The following is a 22,212-nucleotide window of genomic DNA, read 5'->3' on the forward strand; positions in this document are numbered from 1 at the left end:
ATCAAGGGGGATTTCTTAGTCTCAAGTGGAAGAGGCCAGGTAAAGGCAAGGTTCCAGGAGGCCAATAGTCATCCCACTCTTGGTTGACTGTTGTTCCCAAGAGGGGAGCACCAATATATGGGTCCCTCACAAAACATTGCCATACCCTGGGTCACCATATAGTTACAATAAACTAGTATCTACTAAGAAAAGACTCACATAATGTCAAGAAAGCAGCAGTCTGCCTCAGTCATCCTGAAAAAAAAAAAAACCAACCCAAAAACCCCAAAACAAACCTTCTCCTAAAAAGGCAGACCCAATGAATACCCCAGATAGAAAGAACCAGAAATATGTTGATGTGGAGTTATTTGAACACCTACAGAAGAAGACGCAAATGATGGAAGAAACAATGGAAGCCATTAAGAAAGCAAATATCCCAGAGACAGCAATCCAGAAGAAACATATTGATGAGGAGCAACTTGAACAGCTATGGTAGAAAATGCCAAAAAATGAAAGAAAGAATTGATAATATAAAGAGGTATAAGAACTTAAAAAATTATCACAAGACAGAGAAGAACAGCCAACACAGTACTGGAAGTAACAGAAAAAATATGAAAATGCAATCTAGAACATTAAGACAGAAATGGCAGAAGTGCACTGGTGGGACAAAAAAGTAGAATTGAAGAGATGGAACAGAGAGTCAGTGAGCTGGAAGAGAAGAGCCTCACTGGAAACATGCTAGGAAAAAACCAGAGATGAAATATAAAGAAAAAAAAAGGAATCATGTGGAATGACATCAAAAGAACAACGTACACATGACTGGAATTCCAGATCATGAGAGGAACAGGGAAGTCACTGAGAAAATTGTGGAAGAAATACTAGAAGAAAATATATCTGGTATTTTGAAGAATAAGAAAATCCACATTCAAGAAGCACAGTGAACACCAAATAGACTAGACTCAAAAAGAAAAACATCAAGACATAGCATAATCAAATTCTCCAAATTAAAAGAAAAGGATAAAATACAAAAAGCAGCATGAGAAAAAGAGGCACCTACAAAAGGGAAACAATTAGATTAAGTTCTGATTTCTCAGCAGAAAACATGCAAGCAAGAAGACAATGGATGGCATATACGTAAAATGGAAAGAAAACAATTGTCAGCCAAGGATCCTAAATACTCAGCAAAGCTGTCCATTAAATCTGAAGGAGAAATTAGATCCTTTACAGAAAAGAAGGAACTCAAGGAATCTGTGAAAATAAAACCAAAACTACAAGAAATTTTAAGTGAAATCCTTCACACAGAGATTCCAAAGGAAAGTGCATGGTCCATAGTAACCAGGAACAACAGAAAAAGAAACACAGCAGAATGGCAAAGGTAAAACTGGCCTGCCAATAATCACACTTAATGTGAACAGATTAAATGTACCAATTGAGAGAAAAAGAATAGTAGAATGGATAAAAAAAAACAAAAAAAAAAACCCCAAAGCCCATCAATATTTTGCCTACAAGAAACATATCTAAACAATGGAGAGAAATACAGACTCAAAATCAAAGGCTGGGAAAAAATATACCAAGCAAATGGCAAACTTAAAAAAGTAGGAGTGGCAATATGAATTTCCAACAAAATAAGACTTCAGAATGAAAACCACCATAAAAGATAAGGAAGGGAATTACATACTGATTAAAGGCACATACTGATTAATAGATCAAAAAACACAACCTTGGTCAATGACAGACTTGCAAAATACATAAAGGTTAACTAACAGAACTGAAGAAAGAATAGACAACACCACAATAGTGGCAGGAGACTTCAACATACCACTATCACCAAAGGATAGGTCAACTCCAAAGAAACTTAACAAAGATAAAGAAACACTAACTATACAGTCAACTTGACCTTCTGGTGCACCCAACTAAAAATCAACTCACTTTCTTAAGTGCCCAAGGTACATTCTCCAGAATCTGTCACATACTAGAACACAAAGAAAGTTTCAACAAACTTAAAAAACAATGAAATAATACAAAGTATCTTCTCAGATCACAATGCCATAAAACTAGAAATTAACTGCAGGAGAGTAAAGCTTACAAAACCACCCATGTGGAAACTGAACAACACTCTACACAACTGGGTTATAAAAGAAAGTTTACAGAATACTATAGGGCCTCCACAGAAAGAGACTGACAGCACAATTACAAATGGGCAAATGACATTGAAAGAATTTTCACAGAGGAATGGCCAACAAACACATCAGGAAATGCTCAAAATCACTGGCAATAAGAGAGATGCAAATCAAAACCACAATGAGAAATCATCTCACTCCAATAATAGTGGCAAAATTTAACAAGACAGAAAGCAATAAATGTTGGAGAGGATGTAGAGAGATAGTAACTCTTATACACTGTTGGTGGGATTGTAAAATGGTAAAACCACTGTGGAATGCAGTTTGGTGTTTCTTCAGAAAACTGAACACAGATTCCATATGACCCATCCATACCACTGCATGGAATATACCCCAAGTAAATGAGAACTGAGGCACAGAGACTTGTACACCAATGCTCACAGCAGCATTATTCACCAAAGCAAGAATATGGAAACACCCCAAATGTCCAATCACAATCGAATGGACTGAGAAATGAAAGTATATTAACATGATGGAATACTATGCAGCACCCTTGGGTAATGATTTTGTAAATATCTAATTTGGGAGGGACTAGAGAGAATTGTGTTGAATGAACTCAGTCCCATAAGCACAAATACTGTATAAAACTATTATCATATGAGGATCCAAGGGGAGTTGGGTAGGAGCAGAGTGGTGAGGATGGGGGGCTGTTGTTAATCACAGAGTGATACAATCTGATGCGTGGAGGGAGGGGTAAAGGAAATGGGAAATATCTGCTGTGAAAAACAATGTATATGAACTTCGAAAGTAAATCTGTACAAAATATTTTTTTTTTAAAAAAAAAGGTTTCTATTTAAGGTATTAGGTCCAAAATAGAGTCCTATTATAAAGATGCAGTTAACAGTTAAAAAAATATCCTTGCTACAAACTATTAAAAAAAGGATTCAGTGGCACCTAACAAGAACAACATCTCCCAAGAAATCTACATATTCATTAAAATATTTTTCAAGGCATGTAAGTAACAGATTTTTTTAAAACCCCCCCAAAAAAAATATTTCAAAGCTCTGGTGGCCTAGTGGGTTAAGGAGCTGTGTTTATAATTCAAAGGCACATAGTTCAAATTCACCAGCAGCCGTGTAGGAGAAAATGGGCAATCACCTCCCATTTGGTTTACTATTTCTGAAAACTTGGTGGGGGGGGCTTTCTCCCAAGAAGCAGTTGGTGGATTTGAAGAGCCTGCCTTTTTTGTCTTGGTGGTGAAACTCTTTATCCAATATAGGTTAACTTTAAAGAACTAAAGGATATATGCCTAACATAATGTTGTGTACCACACAGAGTCAGAACCAACCCATAAATGACCCTCCGGCGGAGTTTCAGAGGCAGTTAATCTCATGGAAGGAGATGGTCCATCCTTCTCCCACGAGCAGCTGGTGGCTTTTGGAACTGTGCCTTTGGGACTACAGCTCAGTTTCTTGCCACTAGGCCACTGTTTCAAGAGATGTGTACATATACTATTAAGCTTAAATACTCAAAACCCATGTGCAACTGTGGATAAAAGCAGGAATACTCACAATCGTTACCATTAAGTTTACGTTGCTGCTTACAGTTACTCTATAAGGTCGGTGTAAAACTGCACCCACAGGGTTTCTATGGCTGTAAAACTTGTCACATTATTGTCCCATGGAATCGCTGGTAGGTTAAATCCTATTGGTTGGCAGCCAAGTATTTTAATCATTGTGCTACCAGACTTTCTACAAGAAAGGCAATTCCTGCTGTTAACTACCATCAAAGAGACTCCATCTCATAGCAGCTATATGCACAGCAGATCTAAACTATGCCCAATCTTGCACCATCAACTATAGCAGGAATTGTGTCAATCAGCTTCCTGAAGGGTCTTTCTTGCTTTCCCTCACCTTCTCCTTTGCCACGGACTTGCTCCTCCTGGTAACACGCCCAAGTCTCTGAGACAGTCTTACTATCTATGCTTTTAAGGAACAATTTGGATGTACTTCTTTCATAACAGATTTGTTTCTCCTTTTGGCAGTTTATGGTATATCCAACATCCTTTATCAATACCACAATTCAAAAGTATGGAGTGGGCTGTTAACATGTGTCAGTTGTACAGGATGCTAAAAAGATGAAGTACTCCAGCATCTTCACAAGTGATAGCAATTGCTCACTCTTTCTCTCCTCCACCCCCACCACATTCTATAAATTTACTAACAGCTGTTTAAGTAAAAACTGTTGCATGGGAGAGCAGGATAAACACTTCAGGGAGGGAAAAAAATTAATTAAACTGTAACCCTGACCTCCTCAACTCAAATGGTTATGTAACAAAGGAAAGAGTGATGACTAGAATGCAGAAAATATGTAACGAAGGGTATATTAAAGCTGACCACAGTCAAAGACTTCCTCATGTCAGAAAAACAGTAGGGAGGCAGAGGCTGAACTCCTTTCTTGCCTTTGCTAATGAGCAAAGTGTCAACACCCTGATTCTTAAACTGAGAAAATGTAATGCCACACAATCTTCAGAGTTCCTCACAGCTCTGAAATGAATCTCAACTTTAATCCTTCAATTTACAACTTTTAGTTCCTGGAACAGGGAGAAGAGGGCAGTACACTCACACCTGGAATTTGTTTAGGTGTTTCTTACCAAATAGTCATAATCTCTTTCACCCATATTCACTATCAACTAACAAGGGAGCTCTGGTGGCTCAGTGGATAAAGTGTTGCACTGCCAACATAAAGGCATGAGGTTCGAATTCACCAGGGGACTCCGAACAAGAAAGATGGAGAAAAGCGGCAATCTACTCCTGTACAATTTACAGCCTCTGAAAACAGGCTGAAAGGTCAGCTATGAGTTGGTTCCAACTCAACAGTACATAACAACATGAATTAACTGGATGAAGCCAAGGTAACTTTGCACTGTTTCTGATCCTTAATGAATGCCTGGAGTAACTGCCACAGATAATGGTTTGTATTTTAACCATGTAAGGTTCAAAGTAAAAAAAGCAAATAAAACTTGATTATGCTTTATTCTCAATAGCAGTGACTATGTCTGAATACATATGAATCAACTGTTTCTATGGTACCAGTTTTCAATACTGTTTGTTCTTGTTGTTGGCACAATTTCAACACTGAGAGTACTGGTTGCTCAATATGTATCTGACATTTTCCTCAAAAAGCAGTACGACACATATAATACTTTAACTGTCACTAGTGAAATATAGAATGGTTTATGGCTACTATAATTCACAAAAGCATTTCAAAATGAAGCAGACATCATGAAGAGTAGCTCACAAAAGGAAAACTAACATTTACAAAGCATTATTTTAGTAAAGTACTATTTAACAGTATAGCTATAAATAAAATTGAGCACAAAAACCCCTACCATTATATTAAAGATTGCCAATGTTACTAATCTCAAACAAAATTTCATTAACATAATCAATTCTGCTACTTCCACAAGCATGTTGTTAGCCGCTGCTGAGTTGCTGTTCAACCTCAGGCTCAAGAGTTCCATCTTTTGCCAGCCCCCCATGATCAACTGTCCATCCAGCTGCTGTGATTCACATGATTTCCACTGCCCATCTCTGCAAGGAGATTACCAGGCCTTTATCCATCGTCCACGTTAGCATGAAATCTGCACTGTGAACTCACAGCATCACAGCAGCCTGCAATCCTCTGCTGATGGGCAGTAGCTGACCATGAGATGTACTAGCTGGGAAACCAAGACAGGCTCTTCCACACAGAAGGTAAAAATTCAATCACTAAGCCACCAAGGTACCCATCCAGTAGCATAAGGCTTTCAAACATTCAACACTAAATCTTGAGACTTTAAATTGCCTATTTTTATATTTCCAACAATTATAAGGACATTTTTAGCATAACATATGAGCAGTTCCTACAGCAATTTCACTTCTCTAGGATGAATTTATATTTTAATGCTTCTAAGACTAAAAGTAATGGCATTTAACTGAAATAATCAGCACCACTATTAAAGACATACTGGTCAAAACAATCATCACCCTATTAATATTAAAAATGTTATGAGTAAATTAATTCTGTGCATTCTACAGTGCTAAAGAAATATCACTTGAAGTTATCTCTTCATTTCCTGGCAATGATTAGCATGGCAGGTCAAATTACATTACAAAAAATTCTTGAGGCACTCTCTAAATGTTTTCAACAGATCTAAACACTTTTATAATTAACCCACAACTTAAAGGCCTCTAGTTTCTGGATTAGAATATTACAATGAGATTTGAAAACCAGTTGCCTTGAGCTGCCTCTGTCTCACTGCCACCCCTGTGTGTCAGACCAGAAGTGTGTTCCTGGGGCTTTTCATGGCAGAGTTCCCAGAAAATCACCAGGCCTTTCTTCTAAGGGGCCTTTGGGTATACTCCAGCCCCAACCTTTTGGTTAGCAACTGAGCACACTAACTTTTTACACCACTCAAAGATTATTAATGTTCAAGTCATAAGAAATAACTAACTTTGAAATCATAATGGGGAAGATACTTTATCTAAGGTGGTCACTACTACAATGTCAGCCCTTAGCTCAAGGCGTCCTACAAAGAACTCAATAAAAATGCACTGATTTGAGGACTATTTTTGTTGTATGAGCTGTTAACTGTTTTGCTACTCCATATTTTCAATTTAATTCCCTTTTATAATCAATATAATTTGATTTGCATCTTTTCTTAACACATATTCTGTGAGCTCTATTTTCCATCAGAAATGGCAGCCACAGTTCCTTATAACTGTACAAATAGGAGAGATACATTAAAGTGTATAAATGACAAGAGTCATTTAGTCAAATAACTGAATTCTTTTGAAAACAGATCAGACTGCATGTGGAGGCTACAACAACCTTATAATTTTGAGTAACAATATAATAATCACAAGGAAGCAAGGAAAGACTGTCTGAGATGTGCATCTCAGTTGTGTCCTTCTGGGGAAAAAAGTATGCTCTACACAGATCACTGTTTTCAAAACAAAGTATATACACATTTTCTTTTTTATTATTTTTTAAATGCAACATATATATTTTTATAGCATATTCTTTCCATTTAATTATTTTCCCCATTCATTCATCACTGCACATTTTCCTCCCTGCCCATTCCTCCCCTCAGTTCATTTTTCTCTTTGAAGAAAAAAGAAAAATCTTCATTGATGAAGAAACATATGAAGAGATATATAAATCAACAAAGTGGAATATTCCAATGTTCTTCGTTTGGGGAGATGGCGGTGTGCTAGCTGCCCCTTCATTTAGAGTTGGCTGAAAGCAAGAATTTGCCCAGTGTGAAAGAGACTCTGTACAGTAGTCTAAGGTAGGTAGAATATACTCAAAAGAGACACAGAGGGAGCTCTGGTGGCCTAGTGGCAAGAAGCTGCACTGCAATCCCAGAGGTACACAGTTCAAATCCACCAGATGCTCTGCTGGAGAAGGAGGGGGCCATCTCCTCCTGTACCAGTCAGATCCAATTTGATGGTACACATGCACACATAATAAAATTAAAACCATTTTTTTAAATAAATAGAGACACCTGCATAAATTCTGATACTCAGATTTGAGTTCTCCAGTCCTGAAGTCTTCTAGTCCATGAGTCTTCCAGTCTTGAAGTGAGCTGATTTGCAGATAGTTTACAAGTTCAGAGGTTAACTGGCATTTTCATTTTTCTCCAATCCTTCAAATAAATGTGATCACTAAAATAACAGACCTTTTCCAAATAATTTCAGATTTTTGTTCTAAGAGTCGCAAGCGACTCGATGGCACATAACAACAACAACAACAAATTAAATCTGATTTTTTTCCATTTAAAAAAGTTAACCATGGATCTAGTCCATAATATCTATGTTATAGATGAGAAAATGATTTGCCCAATAATATACAAATGACTAACAACAGATTCTAAATAGATTCCCAACCTCATAGTTCAATATTGCTTCTGTTAAGGGCTTATCATTCAAAATAGCTTGCCTAGCCACTGACTTTGATTGTGCTATCTGAATGGGTGGGACTATGTGAACAGGATGTGTTAGTCTATGCACAAGGGGATTAGCTAGTCTTGCCATTAAATTGAGATAATTTAGCAGCAGAATTTGAGAATCTCACCACCAACAAAGAAGTATAGCATGAATATAGCATGCCCTTCTGGGCCAGAGATTCTTGCACCAGCCAGACATACAGGAGAGCAGCAGTAGCCGCAACAGAGCTGACTGCTATTCCATAGAACAAGAGCCAGGGGCATTTGCTCAAGTTTGCTGGCAGACTTGAGTTGGGGGTGGGGTGGGGAGGAAGTCATAAGTGGTAGGACTAACAGCTTTCTAACACCTGCCTAAAGCTATGAGGCTGAATGTCCTGTGAGTATGCTTCAGAAGCTGTTCTGAGAAATTGTATCCTGGTGCCAAATGAAACTGTATCCAGCTACTAACCTGAATCATAGCTTTGTGACTTCCCTAATAAAACCTCATAATCTTGAGTATGGTTCTCTGTGCCCTATGAGCTACTGCAACAGATTTTGGACCCAGTAAAGCAATAAGACGGGTGTTGGAATTAGCAGAAAGAGTGCAGGTATGTCTGACCTCATCAGAGTCGGTTTTGTATTATGGATGTTGTAGATGGGTCAGTTCCCCTGGGTGGAGTTAGTGGACAGATATGGCTGTCTCCACATTGTCACTGCTCTTTTTACAGTTTCAAATACCATTTACATGTCATGTAAGATTTTACTTTCATCCATCCAAGTAGTCCTTGCCTTTCTAGTCAAATACTATTTAGAGCTACACATATTATGGACACAGAGGTAATAAAAATAAGTGGGGTCCTGACCCTCAAGCCACTGGAATGAGAGAGAGAGATATGTGTAAAGACTTTCTTTTTAAAAACACGAAATTAAAAATAAGACCATTGCTTTAATTGATATATGTACAAAATGCAGCAGGAGCATGTTGAGTGAGTAGAGTTCAAAATAAAGGAGATTTGAGTAAGTCTTAAGGAATGAAGTGGAGTTAGCCAGAAAGATCAATGCTGAGGGGAAACAGCAGAAATGAGAGTCGGGAAATAGGTGCACCTGAATCAGGCCCTAGTTTTGGCAACCACTTCCTATGTGTCTGAGAAACTGGAAAATGAGTAAGGAAACAGAAAAAAAACAATGCCTTTCAATTGGGTAGTGGACAAGAGTACCGACTATCCCATGGACTGCTGAAAGAACAGGTAAGTTGGAGAAGGCGCCGCCAGTCTCCTTAAAGAGAGGACGATGAAGCTGCATCTTTAGGTACGTTGTTGTTAAGTGCCATCAAGTCAACTACTACTCATAGCAACTCTATGCACAGCTCTGAACCTTGTTCTATCTTGAGCCAACTATACCATCTCTGAGAAAATGGATCCCACTGCCAGAGTCACTGTCAATTCATCACATTCAGGATTTTTTTCTATCTTGTGCTGACCTTCTATCCTTCGAAGCTTGATATCCTCCTCTGAGAACGAAGCATGACATTCTTCTCAGAGAACTGGTCGCTCCTGGCAACATGCCCACAGTATGAGACAGAGTTTAAAGTTCTTGCCTCCAAGGAGCAACCTGATTACATCCTCTCCAAGACAGCTCTGTGTGTTCTCTTGGTAGTCTATGGTATCTTCAATATTCTTCTCCAGTACTACAACTTAAAGGTATTGATTCTTCTTCTGTCATCCTTAGTCATTGTCCAGGTCTCTAATGCAGAGCAAGCAACTAAGAAAACCACTGCCTGGATCAGGGACATCTTAGACTTTAGGCTGACATCACTGCTCTTTAACACTCTGGAGAGGTCCTTGGTAGTCAGTCTTCCCAACGCAACTCGTCTTTTAATTTTCTGATTGCTGGTGTCAAAGGTGTTGATAGCAGATCAAAGCAAGATGAAATTATTAACTTCAAACTTTTCTCCATTTATCGTGATGCTGCCTAACTGGCCCAGTGGTGAGAATTTTTGTTTTCCTGATAGTGAGATGCAATTCACATTGAAGGCTGCAGTCTTTGATCCTCTGCACCAAGCACCTCAAGTTTTCCTCCGTTTCTGTGAGTAAAGCTGTATTATCTGCATAATGCAGGTTGTTGATGAGTCTTCCTCCAATCCTGATACCACATTCTTCTTTATAAAGTCCAGTGAGGATATTCCTTGGAAAAGAACATCAGTAAAAGAAAGACCTTCAATAAGGTGGACTTACACTGTGACAGCAGAAATGGGCTCAAGTATGTCAGAGACGACGAGGATGGCATCGGATAGGTCAGCATTTAGATCTGTTGTTTATATTGTCACTAAGGTACATAACTTCAACAATGACAATAAGCTTCAAAAGAATATGGGCAAGGGAGCTCTAGTGGCCTAGAGGCAAGAAGCTGCGCTGCAACCCTGAGGTGTGAAGTTCAAATCCACCGGAGCCTCCACTGGAGAAGGAGGGGAAACCTCCTCCTGTGCCTGTCAGAGCTGACTGGATGGTGTACACACACACACACACACACACGAGAGAGAGAGAGAGAGAGAGAGTGTGAGTGAGTGAGTATGGGCAAAGGAAGACTGGAGCCAACAAGACCAGATAAACAGGAGCCTGGAGACCTTGAAAGAAAAGGAGATAACAAACCACCAAACATTTAGGAGCAAGATTATCCATGTTTAACATCTGCACTTTAGAGATCATTCTGGTGCCAGTGTAAGTGACACAAAGAAACAGTAAGAAAATGTAGATGTGGGGGAAAGAAAATAAAAACTGTGGGAACAGGGTATCAGTAATTAGTAATAAGTAATCGTTGTTAGATGCTTTCGAGTTGAGTATGACTCACAGTAACCCTATGAACAACAGATTTGAACCTTATCCTGTCCTGTGCCATCCTCATTAATAAGTCATTAGTAATTAGTAGGCTATTTAACAAGAAAGGAAAGCAAGAAATCTAGGATAACTTGCACAACTGACAATGGTGATACCAAGTACAGCAAGGAATACTCTCATTTTTTTTAGACTCATAAATATATTTAAAACGTATACCAAATTCCTTCACTACAGTAGATTTCTAACTATGTATTTCAAAGAACAAGTGAATTTGCAATCAAAACCTGACAATATAGAAACAAACAAAACCAGATTTCATTAAGACTATTTCCACCCTAAGTTAGGTTTCCAATGCCTTCATTAACAAGAGCAGACTGCTTCCTCTTCCCCCTATGAGAAGCTGGTGGAGTCTAACATGAGCAACACAACTTCTATCTCCCCTACTCCAGAAGGGCTCCTGCAGAGAGTATCACCCACTCACTCACTACCTCTGAGTTAGTTCTACTCACAGCTGACCCTCCATCAAGATTCCCAGGCTGCAGATCACAGTGGAAGGAGACTGCCCATCTTTCTCCTGTGGTGCTACTGATGGGTTCCAATCCTTGGAGATATATAGCCTTTGGGTTACCAGCGTACCTTGCTATGGACTAAATCGTCCAGGTTCTCATCCACAACACAGCAAACTAAAAAGAGCGCCAGGAGCAAAAGAAAGGACCAACTGTTACTGAAAAGCCGAGTTCTAAATGTGTACTCGCAGACACTGAGATTTCGGTAAGAAAAAGAAATGTCTTCCCAACAATTCTTTCTGAAAAAGAGTTGGAAGTCAATCAAAAAAGATTAAGTTATCATATTATTTAACTAAAACAGTGTTTTAAGAAATGTCCCTAATATAAACAATTTGGTCTTCCCTAAAATACAATTTCTTTCTAAAAGGGAAATAAAATTTTCACTTCAGCCTGAGAAAATGGTTCTATAGACCTCTTTATCATGACTGAGATATTTTTAATTTCTACAAATATTATCAAAATAAAATCTCAACTTAATTGTACTGGCTCATTTTTTTAAACCAAATTAAATAACCAAATAAGCAGTTATATATTCCATTCTCTGGCTTTAGCTAATCAACTCTAAAACAAGTAAAATTTTACCTCTCCCCACAATATGTAACACACACACAAAAAACCCAAAGCAAAAATATATCAGCCACCAATGGTGAGAGCCAGACTTCTCACAGCTGGGGAGAGAAGTTAACCCATAAACCTATCATGGTAACAACTGTTATAAAATATTTAGCTGAAAACTTACAACAGAGATCATCAGCAATAAATAATAATGTCACCAACTATCAAAATGAGCTTAACAAAAAACTTTTATGTATCAATTGTGATGGGAAAATATGACAATACTGAACTATAAAAATCTTTATGATTATAATAACAATGAAAAATGCAAGCTTAAAAGAGAAACTAAAACACTCTCGAAGGGGGGGGAATCCCAAACAGAAACCCTACATTTACTTCTCAGGACACTGAAACACTACTCCCACAGCAATGCGTCTGCAACACAGCATCTGAGGCCTGAACTTCCCTCAAATGTGAAAAGCTAAAGCTGCCCAATATTGTTTTTCCTAACAGAGAAACAAAAACTTAAAATCTGAAACACATTTATTATGTGTTCTGATTTTTTCTGAACAGTGAATGCTGGAACCTTTTCTTGAGTGTCACATAAGAAAGAAAGAAAGTTATTCCCTCAAGGGTTATAAAGTACATAAAACTGTTTCAAATACTTTTCCAAACTGGCTAGTGCTTTTGGCTGGTATGTTTTTAAAATGTTCCTGTCCTCTCTTTTACCAAATTCGACCGTTAGCTGTCACTTCTCACTCTTGCCAATGTGTTTACCTCTACAGCTCATGACCTCTTATGTGGACTACTGCAAAACTCTTCTAATGTGCTAGAAAATCTAATATTAAAACTTTTTAAATAAGTCAAAACACAACAGGAGTGAAGTGTACACACTTGATGCATCCATTTTAGTTTTTTCAGTAGTTCAATCTTAAGTATACATGTGTTTATTTCTTATCTTTTTCTGATCTTTCAAATTTGAAATATTGTCCTAGATTTTTCCTGAACTACACATATGTGAAGTATATTCTACTAGAGAGAGAGAGAGAGAGAGTAGAATCACTTGTTATGCATCAGAGAGTTGGACAATGATTAGGAAGGATAGAAGGAAAATTGACACCTTTGAGCTGTGGTGCTGGAGAAGAGTACTGGATGTACCATGGACTGCCAAGAAAAGAGATTCATTGTAGAGAGGATTAAACCAGGCTGCTCCTTGGAGGCAAGGATTCTGGGGCTTCGTCTGACATACTTTGGACATGTTGCAAGGAGAGACAGGTCTTTAGAGAGGGACATCATGCTGGGTAGAGTGGAGGGACAGCGCAGGAGGGGAAGACCCTCTACGAGGTGGATTGATTCAGTGACTGGGATACTCGGGATGGGCTTGTCAGAGGCAATGAGATTGGCACAGGATAGAGCATGGTTTAGGGCTGTTGTACATAGGGTCGTTATGAGTCGCAAACGACTCGACAGCACGTAACAACAACAACAACATTCTACTATATATTTTTAAATACTAGGTGCTTGTTGTTAGGTGCCATTGAATCAGTTATGATTCACAGCTTCCCCATGAATAATAGATTAAAAACCTTGCCCTAGCCTGTACCATTCTCAGGTCACCCATATGCTGGGACCCATTGTTATACTCATTCTGTCAGTTCATCTTTTGTGTGTGTGTGTGTACCATCAAATCAGATCTGACTGGTACAGGAGGAGATTGTTCCTCCTTTTCCCGGCAGAGCATCTGGTGGATTTGAACCGTGTGCCTCTGGGATTGTAGTTGCAGCTCCTTGCCACTAGGCCACCAGAGCTCCCCCCTGTCAGTTCATCTTGTTTGGGGTCTTCCTCTCTTGCTTTGGTCCTCTACCTTTCCCAGAATGATCTCTTTTTCCAAGGAATGGCCCTCATGACAACATACAATCATTCTTATTAAAATGGATTTTTTTTTTTAAATCTTTACTGTCAGGTTTGAGTAAATGGTATATATTTAGGTCAAAAGTCAATGTCATTGCTGTAAATTCATAGATGATCTTTTAAAGGGATCCCAAAGCTATAAATAACACAGGAAGAGATTGCCCATCTTTCAGCCTTGGAGATGCTAGTGGATTAAAACCACCGAAGATGCGCACTGTGCCTCTTTGGGTTAGCAGTGTAACACAAGAAAACATGCAGAACACTGATTATCAGCTACTTAGGTTGCATTAAGGCTCAAACCCTTTCCTCACATTGTTAAAATACTACTATATTTAGTTTTCTACTACAGTAACTGGTTTCGAAACTTAAAGTAACAGTATTATTATGCCACATAAAACTGTCACTACCTATTATGATTTCACCACAACCATACACTCCCAGACATTCCAAAGGTATGACCAAATGACATTCATTCTAATAGCAAGCAGGTAATTACAAGGTGAGACTCTAACCATTAGTTGAACTCATCAGCTTAGTTCCTAAAAGAGAAAATATACTGGTAAAAACCTTTCTATTTCAAAACTTAGGATATGTTGATTTCAGATTCACTATTCTAATTCCATATACTTTTGATTAATTTTGGATTTTCATTTTTATTCTGAAATCTTTAAATGCTTTTTCTTTTTCCTTGTTTAAGCTTACAGATCAATCACTCTGGGCCATTTACAGTCATCAATGACTATAGGCCATTTATTCAAATCACTAATCTAAAACCACACTAACCGACCACCAGCTGATTGATGGTAGTCATTCACTGAGGGTTCTGAGACAGTAAACCTTTATGGGAGCAAACTGGCAATCTTCTCCCCCTGGAGCAGCTAGTAGATCTGATAACTTATTAGTTAGAAACCAACTGGTTTGTAACTATATAGGCCACCAAAGTGAACTCCAACCTCCCTGCCATCAAATCAATAAATATATTCATTTTGACCCTCAACTAGGCTGTAAATCTGAACTTGTGTAGACTGTCCATCTATCTTCCTCTCTCTGAGCCATTGGTAGATTCTAACAATTAAACTCTTGGTTAGTATACAGTACACTATCATCACTGTTGTTGTTTTTATTGTGCTTCTGTGCCAAATCATAGCGATCCTTTGAACAACAGATCAGAACTGTGCTCTATCAGGTGAAACCATCACTAGGGCATCTTTAAATCCCCAATAGATAAGTAAATTCACTTTTTAAAATATTTATTCTATACACAGTGCTCTGCTGGCCTAGTTCGTAGGCAGCTAACCTGCTAATCGAAAGGGGGTGCATCCCCAGCAGTCTACATTCACCAGTGGCTCCAAGAGTGAGGGAAAGGAGGGCACTCTTTTCCCATGCAATTTACAGCCTCGGAAAAACCACCAGAGGGTCAGCTAAGAGTTGGTTCCAAAACAACAGCAATGACTTTGAGATTTTTTTTTTAAGTACACTGTTGTTGTTAAGTGCCATCGAGTCGCAGGCAACTCATAGCGACCCTATGAAGGAGAGTCCTCGAGTCCTCGATGCTTGGGTGCCTTTCATCCTCTCTCCAGGTTCACAGGGTTTCTGGAGGCAAGCTATTACGGAAGTGGATACCACTCCTCCTTCCAATCAAGTACATTAGGATTATTGTTATTTTAGGAGGAAAAAACCTATGAATTTTAAGTATAAACTTTAATATAAGTATTCATGATTTTACAATTTTAATTACTGTCAAAAAAAGAAGAAACAGGATACGTTAACTATACAAATCACTGTGTTTTTTATATACTATGGCAAGACCAACTTTTGTGTTTCTTAACTTAAAAATGAAAGAAAATGAAATCTTGCAAGTATGTATAACAAAATATCCTCCAGAAGAAATGTCCACATTAGAAGAGTAACATTTGAGGAAGTTTAAAGTATTTGTTAGATCACAATATTAAATGTCACCCTCTGGAATATTTACTATCCTAGAGCTAGAGAGTCAAGAGTATTTCCACAGCTAATGTGAAATTGCTTGCAAAAAATTCCCTTTTAATAGTCTGTTGTTGTTGATTGCCTTCAAGTGGAGCACTACTCATAGTGACCCTATGAACAAAAAGGCCTGAAGCCCCTCTACAACATTTATCAAAGATCATAGAGTTTCCAGAGGCATGTTGTTTAGGAAGTGAATGCCACTCCTGCTTCCTTTAATAGTTTACAAAGACAAAATAGAAAGATGACAAATCAGAGTCATTTCACATGTATTACATTTTTTTAAATTCTTATTATTTTTTGTTTGTACCATCAAATTGGATCTGACTGGTACAGGAGGAGATTGTCCCTCCTTCTCCTGCAGAGTATCTGGTGGATTTAAACCACTCACCTCTGGGATTACAGTGCGGCTTCTTGCCACTAAGCCACCAGAGCTCTCCAGTGTATTACATTTTTTAAGATGTCCATAATGGTACCTGGTTCTGATTCCTAAGGAATACCTGGATGGGACCAAAATTCTTAACAGGATCAACTCTCTAGTTCGCTGTGCAGAACAGAACAGAGGTAAGCACTTAATAGTAGCTACAATGGTGTATATTAGCGACATCAGGAACCAGGAAAAATTTTGACAGTCATTAGACATCAATATAAGACATTTGGAGCAGTTGTGAGATCTCACGTTCTATAATGAATGAACAGACTCTTATCATCCATGGAATGGCCATGAAGTAATGCTATTCAAAACTAAACTGGATAACTTCTTCAAGTCTCTTGGCAAGTCCAAGAAACACATATATCTCTATACCCAACAACAGTAACACAAACATTGATGGTTTAACAAATTTCATTAGCGTAAAAACAACGAGAGAATATTACTAACAACCAAACAGAATAGCTGTATCTCACCAGAGGATGTTAAAATGGTGGTTTTCTCTGCAGTTCTGTTTTCTGCTAGATATCTAGGTCTTTTTTTATCTGTAATATCCTTGTTTCTACTGAACCAGAAAACTAACTACTTTTACTTTCCAAATTTTAATTTTTAAACCAAATCCTAATTATAGCACAGCCCCAAATTACTAAACTAATTTACCTAACTAGCTACATGACCTTGGGAAGTCACGGCTTGTAAAATGAGAGGCCTGGCCTAGAATCTACTAGAATGTAATGGCCATGTTCTGACCAATTCAGACCCTGGGACAGAGATAACACTGAATGTATACCCAGTCAGAGAATCAGTCTTGTTCCAAAACGACAAAGAAAATATACCTAATCATTTTTCCTTTTTAATTTGTTAATTTTTATCTATGTAATCCTGGACATTATTTCTTAGACGACATTGAAACAGATACTCCTTATGTGGCAAACAGAAATTTATAAAATTTAAAATTAAGTAATCATATATTTTAGAAACAGAAAGGTGTGTTATATAATACTGAAAAGTTCCACCTTGTTCTTTTATTCTTCCTGTTTCCTTATCCCTTCTGATGGCCTACTGGCAAGGAACTGCACTGCCAACCCCAAAGCTCATGGTTCAAATTCATCAGCTACTCTATGGGAGAAAGACTGACAATCTCCTCCCTTGTGATTTACTGCTTCTGCAAACCTGCTGAAGGATAAGCTATGAGTAGGTTCCATAACACAGTAGCAAAACAACAGTCTCTTTTTCTTTCAGAGACCAAAAGCTGGGATGGAGAAAGCGTACTGGCCTCAGGATGAGAGGACATGCATTTTAGCCACATCTCTTCCATTAACTAGGTCTCAAAAAAACTTTCCTTTGGAGCCTACAAGCTGCATTCCTATAACAATTAAGGAGCTATATGTCTTCTGTCTTAAACATGTATGTTTTAAATATCACCCTATTCCTGAAGCCTTGATTCAGTTTTATCTTTCCCCTTTGTTCTCTTTTCTAGCTATACTGCTTTCAAAGGAATATATGGCCCATCCTAAAGCCACGAGCAGAATGGAATGCATAGCAGTGGTTTGAAGCCAAGGGAGAGGAGCCTGAGTTCAATGTTATCCCTGCTAAAATGGGGATGCTGTTACTTATCTTTGAAAATTAAAATATATCATGCATTTCAGACTTTATTTTAGTGACTGACCCACTGGAGATGTCCAACAATAATGAGGATCTATCTTAATTCCTCAAAATCAAAAGTTCACAGTAAAGATGGAAAACCACTGCATAGGTAGTAACCAGGATTTTTAAAACCACAGCGGCAAAAATTGGGGTAAATGTTGTGGGGGAGCCAATTCCTTAAAATGGCCCTTTTAGCTACAAGCACAGTCTTGTATTCTTAGTGATGGGTGGAGCTATGTAAATAAATTATTAGTGGCCCAGGAAGGGGATTAGATAGCCTAAGAATGTAAATAAGAGACAAGAAACCCCTATGGGGGTTCTTGAGGTTATTGTTAAGTACCCTTGAGTCAGAAACAACCTAAACCTGACCCTCCAGTGGGTTTTCAGAGGGTTTTTTCACAGGAGAAAACTGCCTTTTTTCTCCTACAGAGCAGCTGGTAGATCTGAACTACGTGCCTTTTTGGGCTGGCAGCCTAATGCCTTACCGCTAAGCTACAATATGGAACACTAAAAAGGATGTGCTGGTTCTAAAAGAGCAATCCCAGGGCAGAGGGAAGAACCTCACTGTCATCAGGAACAAAGCCAAGAGTGGAGTATGTACTTTGAACTCAGGGTCTCTGTGCTGAAAAGATCCTCGATCCAGAAGACATAACTGCACCATCGAAGAGAGTAGGGAACTCTGGTGTCCTAGTGGCTAGAAGCTGCACTGTGATCCCAAAGGCTCACATTCAAGGCCACCAACTCTGCAGGAGAAGGATGGGCAATCTCCTCCTGTGTGATTAACTGCCTCTGAAAAGCCACTAGAGGGTCATTTATGGGTGGTTCTGACTCTAAGGTACAGAACAACAAGATCGTGTGAGACAGCAAGAAGTGACTGCAGTGCAACAGAAGCACAGAGAACCAGAGGGTCACTGAAAGGTGCTGTGAGATAGTGTGGTGGGCTTACTAAGTTCAAGGTATGCACATCAAGCTATGGTGTGAGAGTTCCTTCAGGTAGGTTTCCTGGTGGCCTGGAGTGCAATTACCTGTGGAGCAAGAGAGCTTTGAAACACTTGCCCATACAAGGTAGGGCAAGGCAAAGGGCCAAGAGAGGAGCCTGCCCTCAGTTAAGTTCAAAGGAGCTGACAGAATTGTTCTATTACTAAATGCTGATTTTGCCTACATGCTTCTTAATTTTGATCCCAAATTATAATCTGTTACTTCCCTAATAAATCTTGCAACAATGTGTATGGTTGGTAAATTCTGTGTAGCCACTGTAATGAATTGTTGACTCACTTGAGGTGGAGAGTACATTGGAAGGAAAGATAGTATCGAAACTGGTAAAATGGTTGGCAAGACTGAGTGTATTTGACTTGTAACTCATAGGAATCAGGCTTGGGCTGTTCATGGTGATTCTCCCTCACCCTTGTGAAATTAGACATGAGGTCAGATGCCACTGCACCGCAACAGGCACTTTGCCAGCAAAACTATCATTTTAAATTCCTGCCAATATGGTTCATGGATCCAACAGCCTCAGTCACTAGAACTTCTTGAACTGTCAAAAGTAAATGGTGCCACATAGGGGACTATGTGAAATTCACAGATCAAGAGGAAATGAATGGAAATTGTACATATTTCTTCAAAAAGCTACTGATGCTACGATTTGACCTGAAAGGAAACTTCTCAGTCATCTGCTTCAAAGAAGCCATTCCAAATCATTTCAATGTTAGCCCAAGCACTATCATTTGATCTTCGCCAATCCTAAGGAATTAAGAGATGATTTTTAAAAGCCCAAAGGATAAAATTTCTACTGTAATAAAGTACATTGAATTTTGTAGAATTATACAAGAACCTGAGAAAAAGGCACAGTTTTCCTCTTGATGTCAAAACTCAGTCAAAAGAAGGAGCAAAGTGGGAGGAGTGAAGGGGAGGAGAAAGAGTATCTTTTCTTAAAGTGACTGAAATTCATATATATACAAGATGTGCCAAGGAGTCAGTCCCAACTCATGAGTGCCCCTGTGTCAATGCAGGGCTGTGTTCTGCAGGGTTCTCAGGAGCTGGTGTTTCAGTTGATTATCTTTCTTCTAGGGAGCTCCCGGATGGATCAGAAGCTTCCCATTTTGTACAAGAGCAATCATTTACAGAATACAGTAACTTACTCATGTAGGGCATGAGGGGAGAAGTCAAATACTAGGAATAATAATCTCGATGATATAGCTGATTTATTGAGTATCAACAATTTTACCAAGTGTATGAAAGTCTCGTGACTAAAGAAATATTGTAAAGGTACCTTTTTATTTTTGAAGTGACATCTTTCTCACACTATTTTTTCCAGTCACTGCTGTAAAAGTGTAACATTTATTCTTCAGAAAGATTACATTTATCAAGAATTATCCAAATGCCTGTCTATTTAAAAACATAAACCAGTTTATCTGAGATCTGTGCTACTCTGTGATCAGGCCAAGTAGAGCAAAATTCTTACCACAAGCTGACATTTTTCTGCAAAGTAATTCTCCACAAGCATACTGCTTCTTCAGTCAATTTTTATTATTGTAGTAAAAGTGTTTTCCTCTGAAATTATCTGCTTATATTACAAATGAAATAGGCTTATGGTTTTCTACCTACAAAGGAGTTGGTAAAGTCTGGACCACCCTTTCTCAAGAGACTCCTTATCCACTTTATCTTAGATCCTGTTCGCCATACCTCTCAGTATATCGTGCCCAGAACATACAAACGTACTTCATTTTATTGTGCTTTGCAGATAATGAAAGTTCCTCTCTCCCCACCTCCCCGAAACTGGCAACTCAACACCATTTTTCCAATAGTACATTCTGGTAATTCTTGTAGTATTTCAGACTTTTTCCTAACCCTACTGCACACTTACTAGACCACAGAGCGATGTAAACATAACTTTTATAGGGGAACCCAAAACATTTGTGTGACTTTATTTCATTCCTTTCTCCCTCATTCTTAACCTTGTATCCATGAGGAGTACTCCACAAACCCCAGCAAAGGCCAGTCCCTCCTCTCCTCCTGCCCTTCTCTCTCTCGGTCCAACTCCCACCGCTTTAACACCTGGGCTGGAAACCCTGGTGGTGCAGTAAATGCTGGACTGTGGATTCAAAGGCCCATCAGTCTGAGCCTACCAGTCCTTTTGGAAAAACAAGACCAGGCAGTTTGCTCTCCTTAAGATTTACAGCTTCACAAACCGATGGGAGATCGCTGGTACCAAACCAGCCTCCGTGAGCTGGGTTTGGTTTTCTGGGTTTTGTTAAAGCCCGGTCCCCCAAAACCTGAACTTCTCCCACCCTGTAACAGTTCCTATCACTCCTGGCTTCTGCTCAGACTCTCTTCTTTTTAGATCTGGCCCCATCTCCCTCTCGTCTTTCTAATTCAATCCTCTAGAATGCCACCACTCTAGCTGGCCCATCCCTCGCTTCCTGATTCTGAACCTGGTGTCTCCTCCAGGTCTTCAGAGAAACCTAGTGTCACAATCTCTGACATCAGCCCGGTCGGCTACAGCCCAGCTGAGTCCCTGACACCTGCGTCTCCTCTCCACCTCACACGCTCCAGGTTAAGGCGTTTGTCTTCCCGGATCTCCCGGGCCCTCTCCACGACCTCTCTAGACGCCCCCAACAGGGTGCGCGGCGGGACAGGGGGTGCAGACGACCCCCACGTGACCCCTGTCTCGTAACCTCCGACCCTGAAGGGGGCATACTGCTCCCCTCGCCGACCTGCGCAGAGCTCTCGCCCCCTTCAGCGCCCAGTGGGGTGTGTCCCCTTCGTGCGAACTCGCCCAGCGGCCTCCGCCGCCAGGGTCAGTGTGCCCCTCCTCACCTCCGCGTCCACCACCTCGTGGTAGGCGGGCGGGGGGTCAAAGCCGCCCCCGCCTCCGGTGCTTCCGCCGCGGGAGGGGCCGCTGCTGCCGTCGCCTCCGCCGTCGCCCCGCGGACCCCCGCCAGGCCCCGGACTGGGGCCGCCGCCGCTGTCCATGGGCTCATAGCCGCCGTACTCCAGGCCGGGCCGCTCGTTGGTGAGCAGCGCCACGGCCTCGTTGATGTCGTTCTTGGCCAAGCGCAGGGCCTTGCGGATGGCGGCGGGGTCCGCGAAGCCCATGCACAGCAGCGTGGTCATGTGCTGCTCCTCCTCGGATTCCATGGTTCGGGCCTCCGGGCCGCGCCGGCGGCCAAGCGGCGAAGCTGCGGGTCCCGGGGGGGTCGGCGGGCCTCGCGCCGCCCCC

The 22,212-nt window shown here is 40.0% G+C and overlaps 1 protein-coding gene across 1 annotated transcript in view; it reads right to left on the reverse strand.

Moving 5' to 3' along the window:
- Window positions 1–22,206, reverse strand: part of USP24 (ubiquitin specific peptidase 24) — a 181,128-nt gene extending 158,922 nt beyond the window's left edge. Inside the window, exon 1 of the mRNA XM_006879725.1 lies at window positions 21,810–22,206. Within this exon, the coding sequence (XP_006879787.1) occupies window positions 21,810–22,130 (321 nt within the window). The 5' untranslated portion in view covers window positions 22,131–22,206. The remainder of the gene's footprint in view (window positions 1–21,809) is intronic.
- Between the last annotated feature and the right edge of the window lie 6 nt (window positions 22,207–22,212).

The sequence above is a fragment of the Elephantulus edwardii genome, unplaced genomic scaffold (genome assembly GCF_000299155.1).
Source record: "Elephantulus edwardii isolate Elephantulus edwardi_28Jun2011 unplaced genomic scaffold, EleEdw1.0 scaffold00005, whole genome shotgun sequence".
In the NCBI taxonomy this organism is placed as follows: Eukaryota; Metazoa; Chordata; class Mammalia; order Macroscelidea; family Macroscelididae; genus Elephantulus; species Elephantulus edwardii.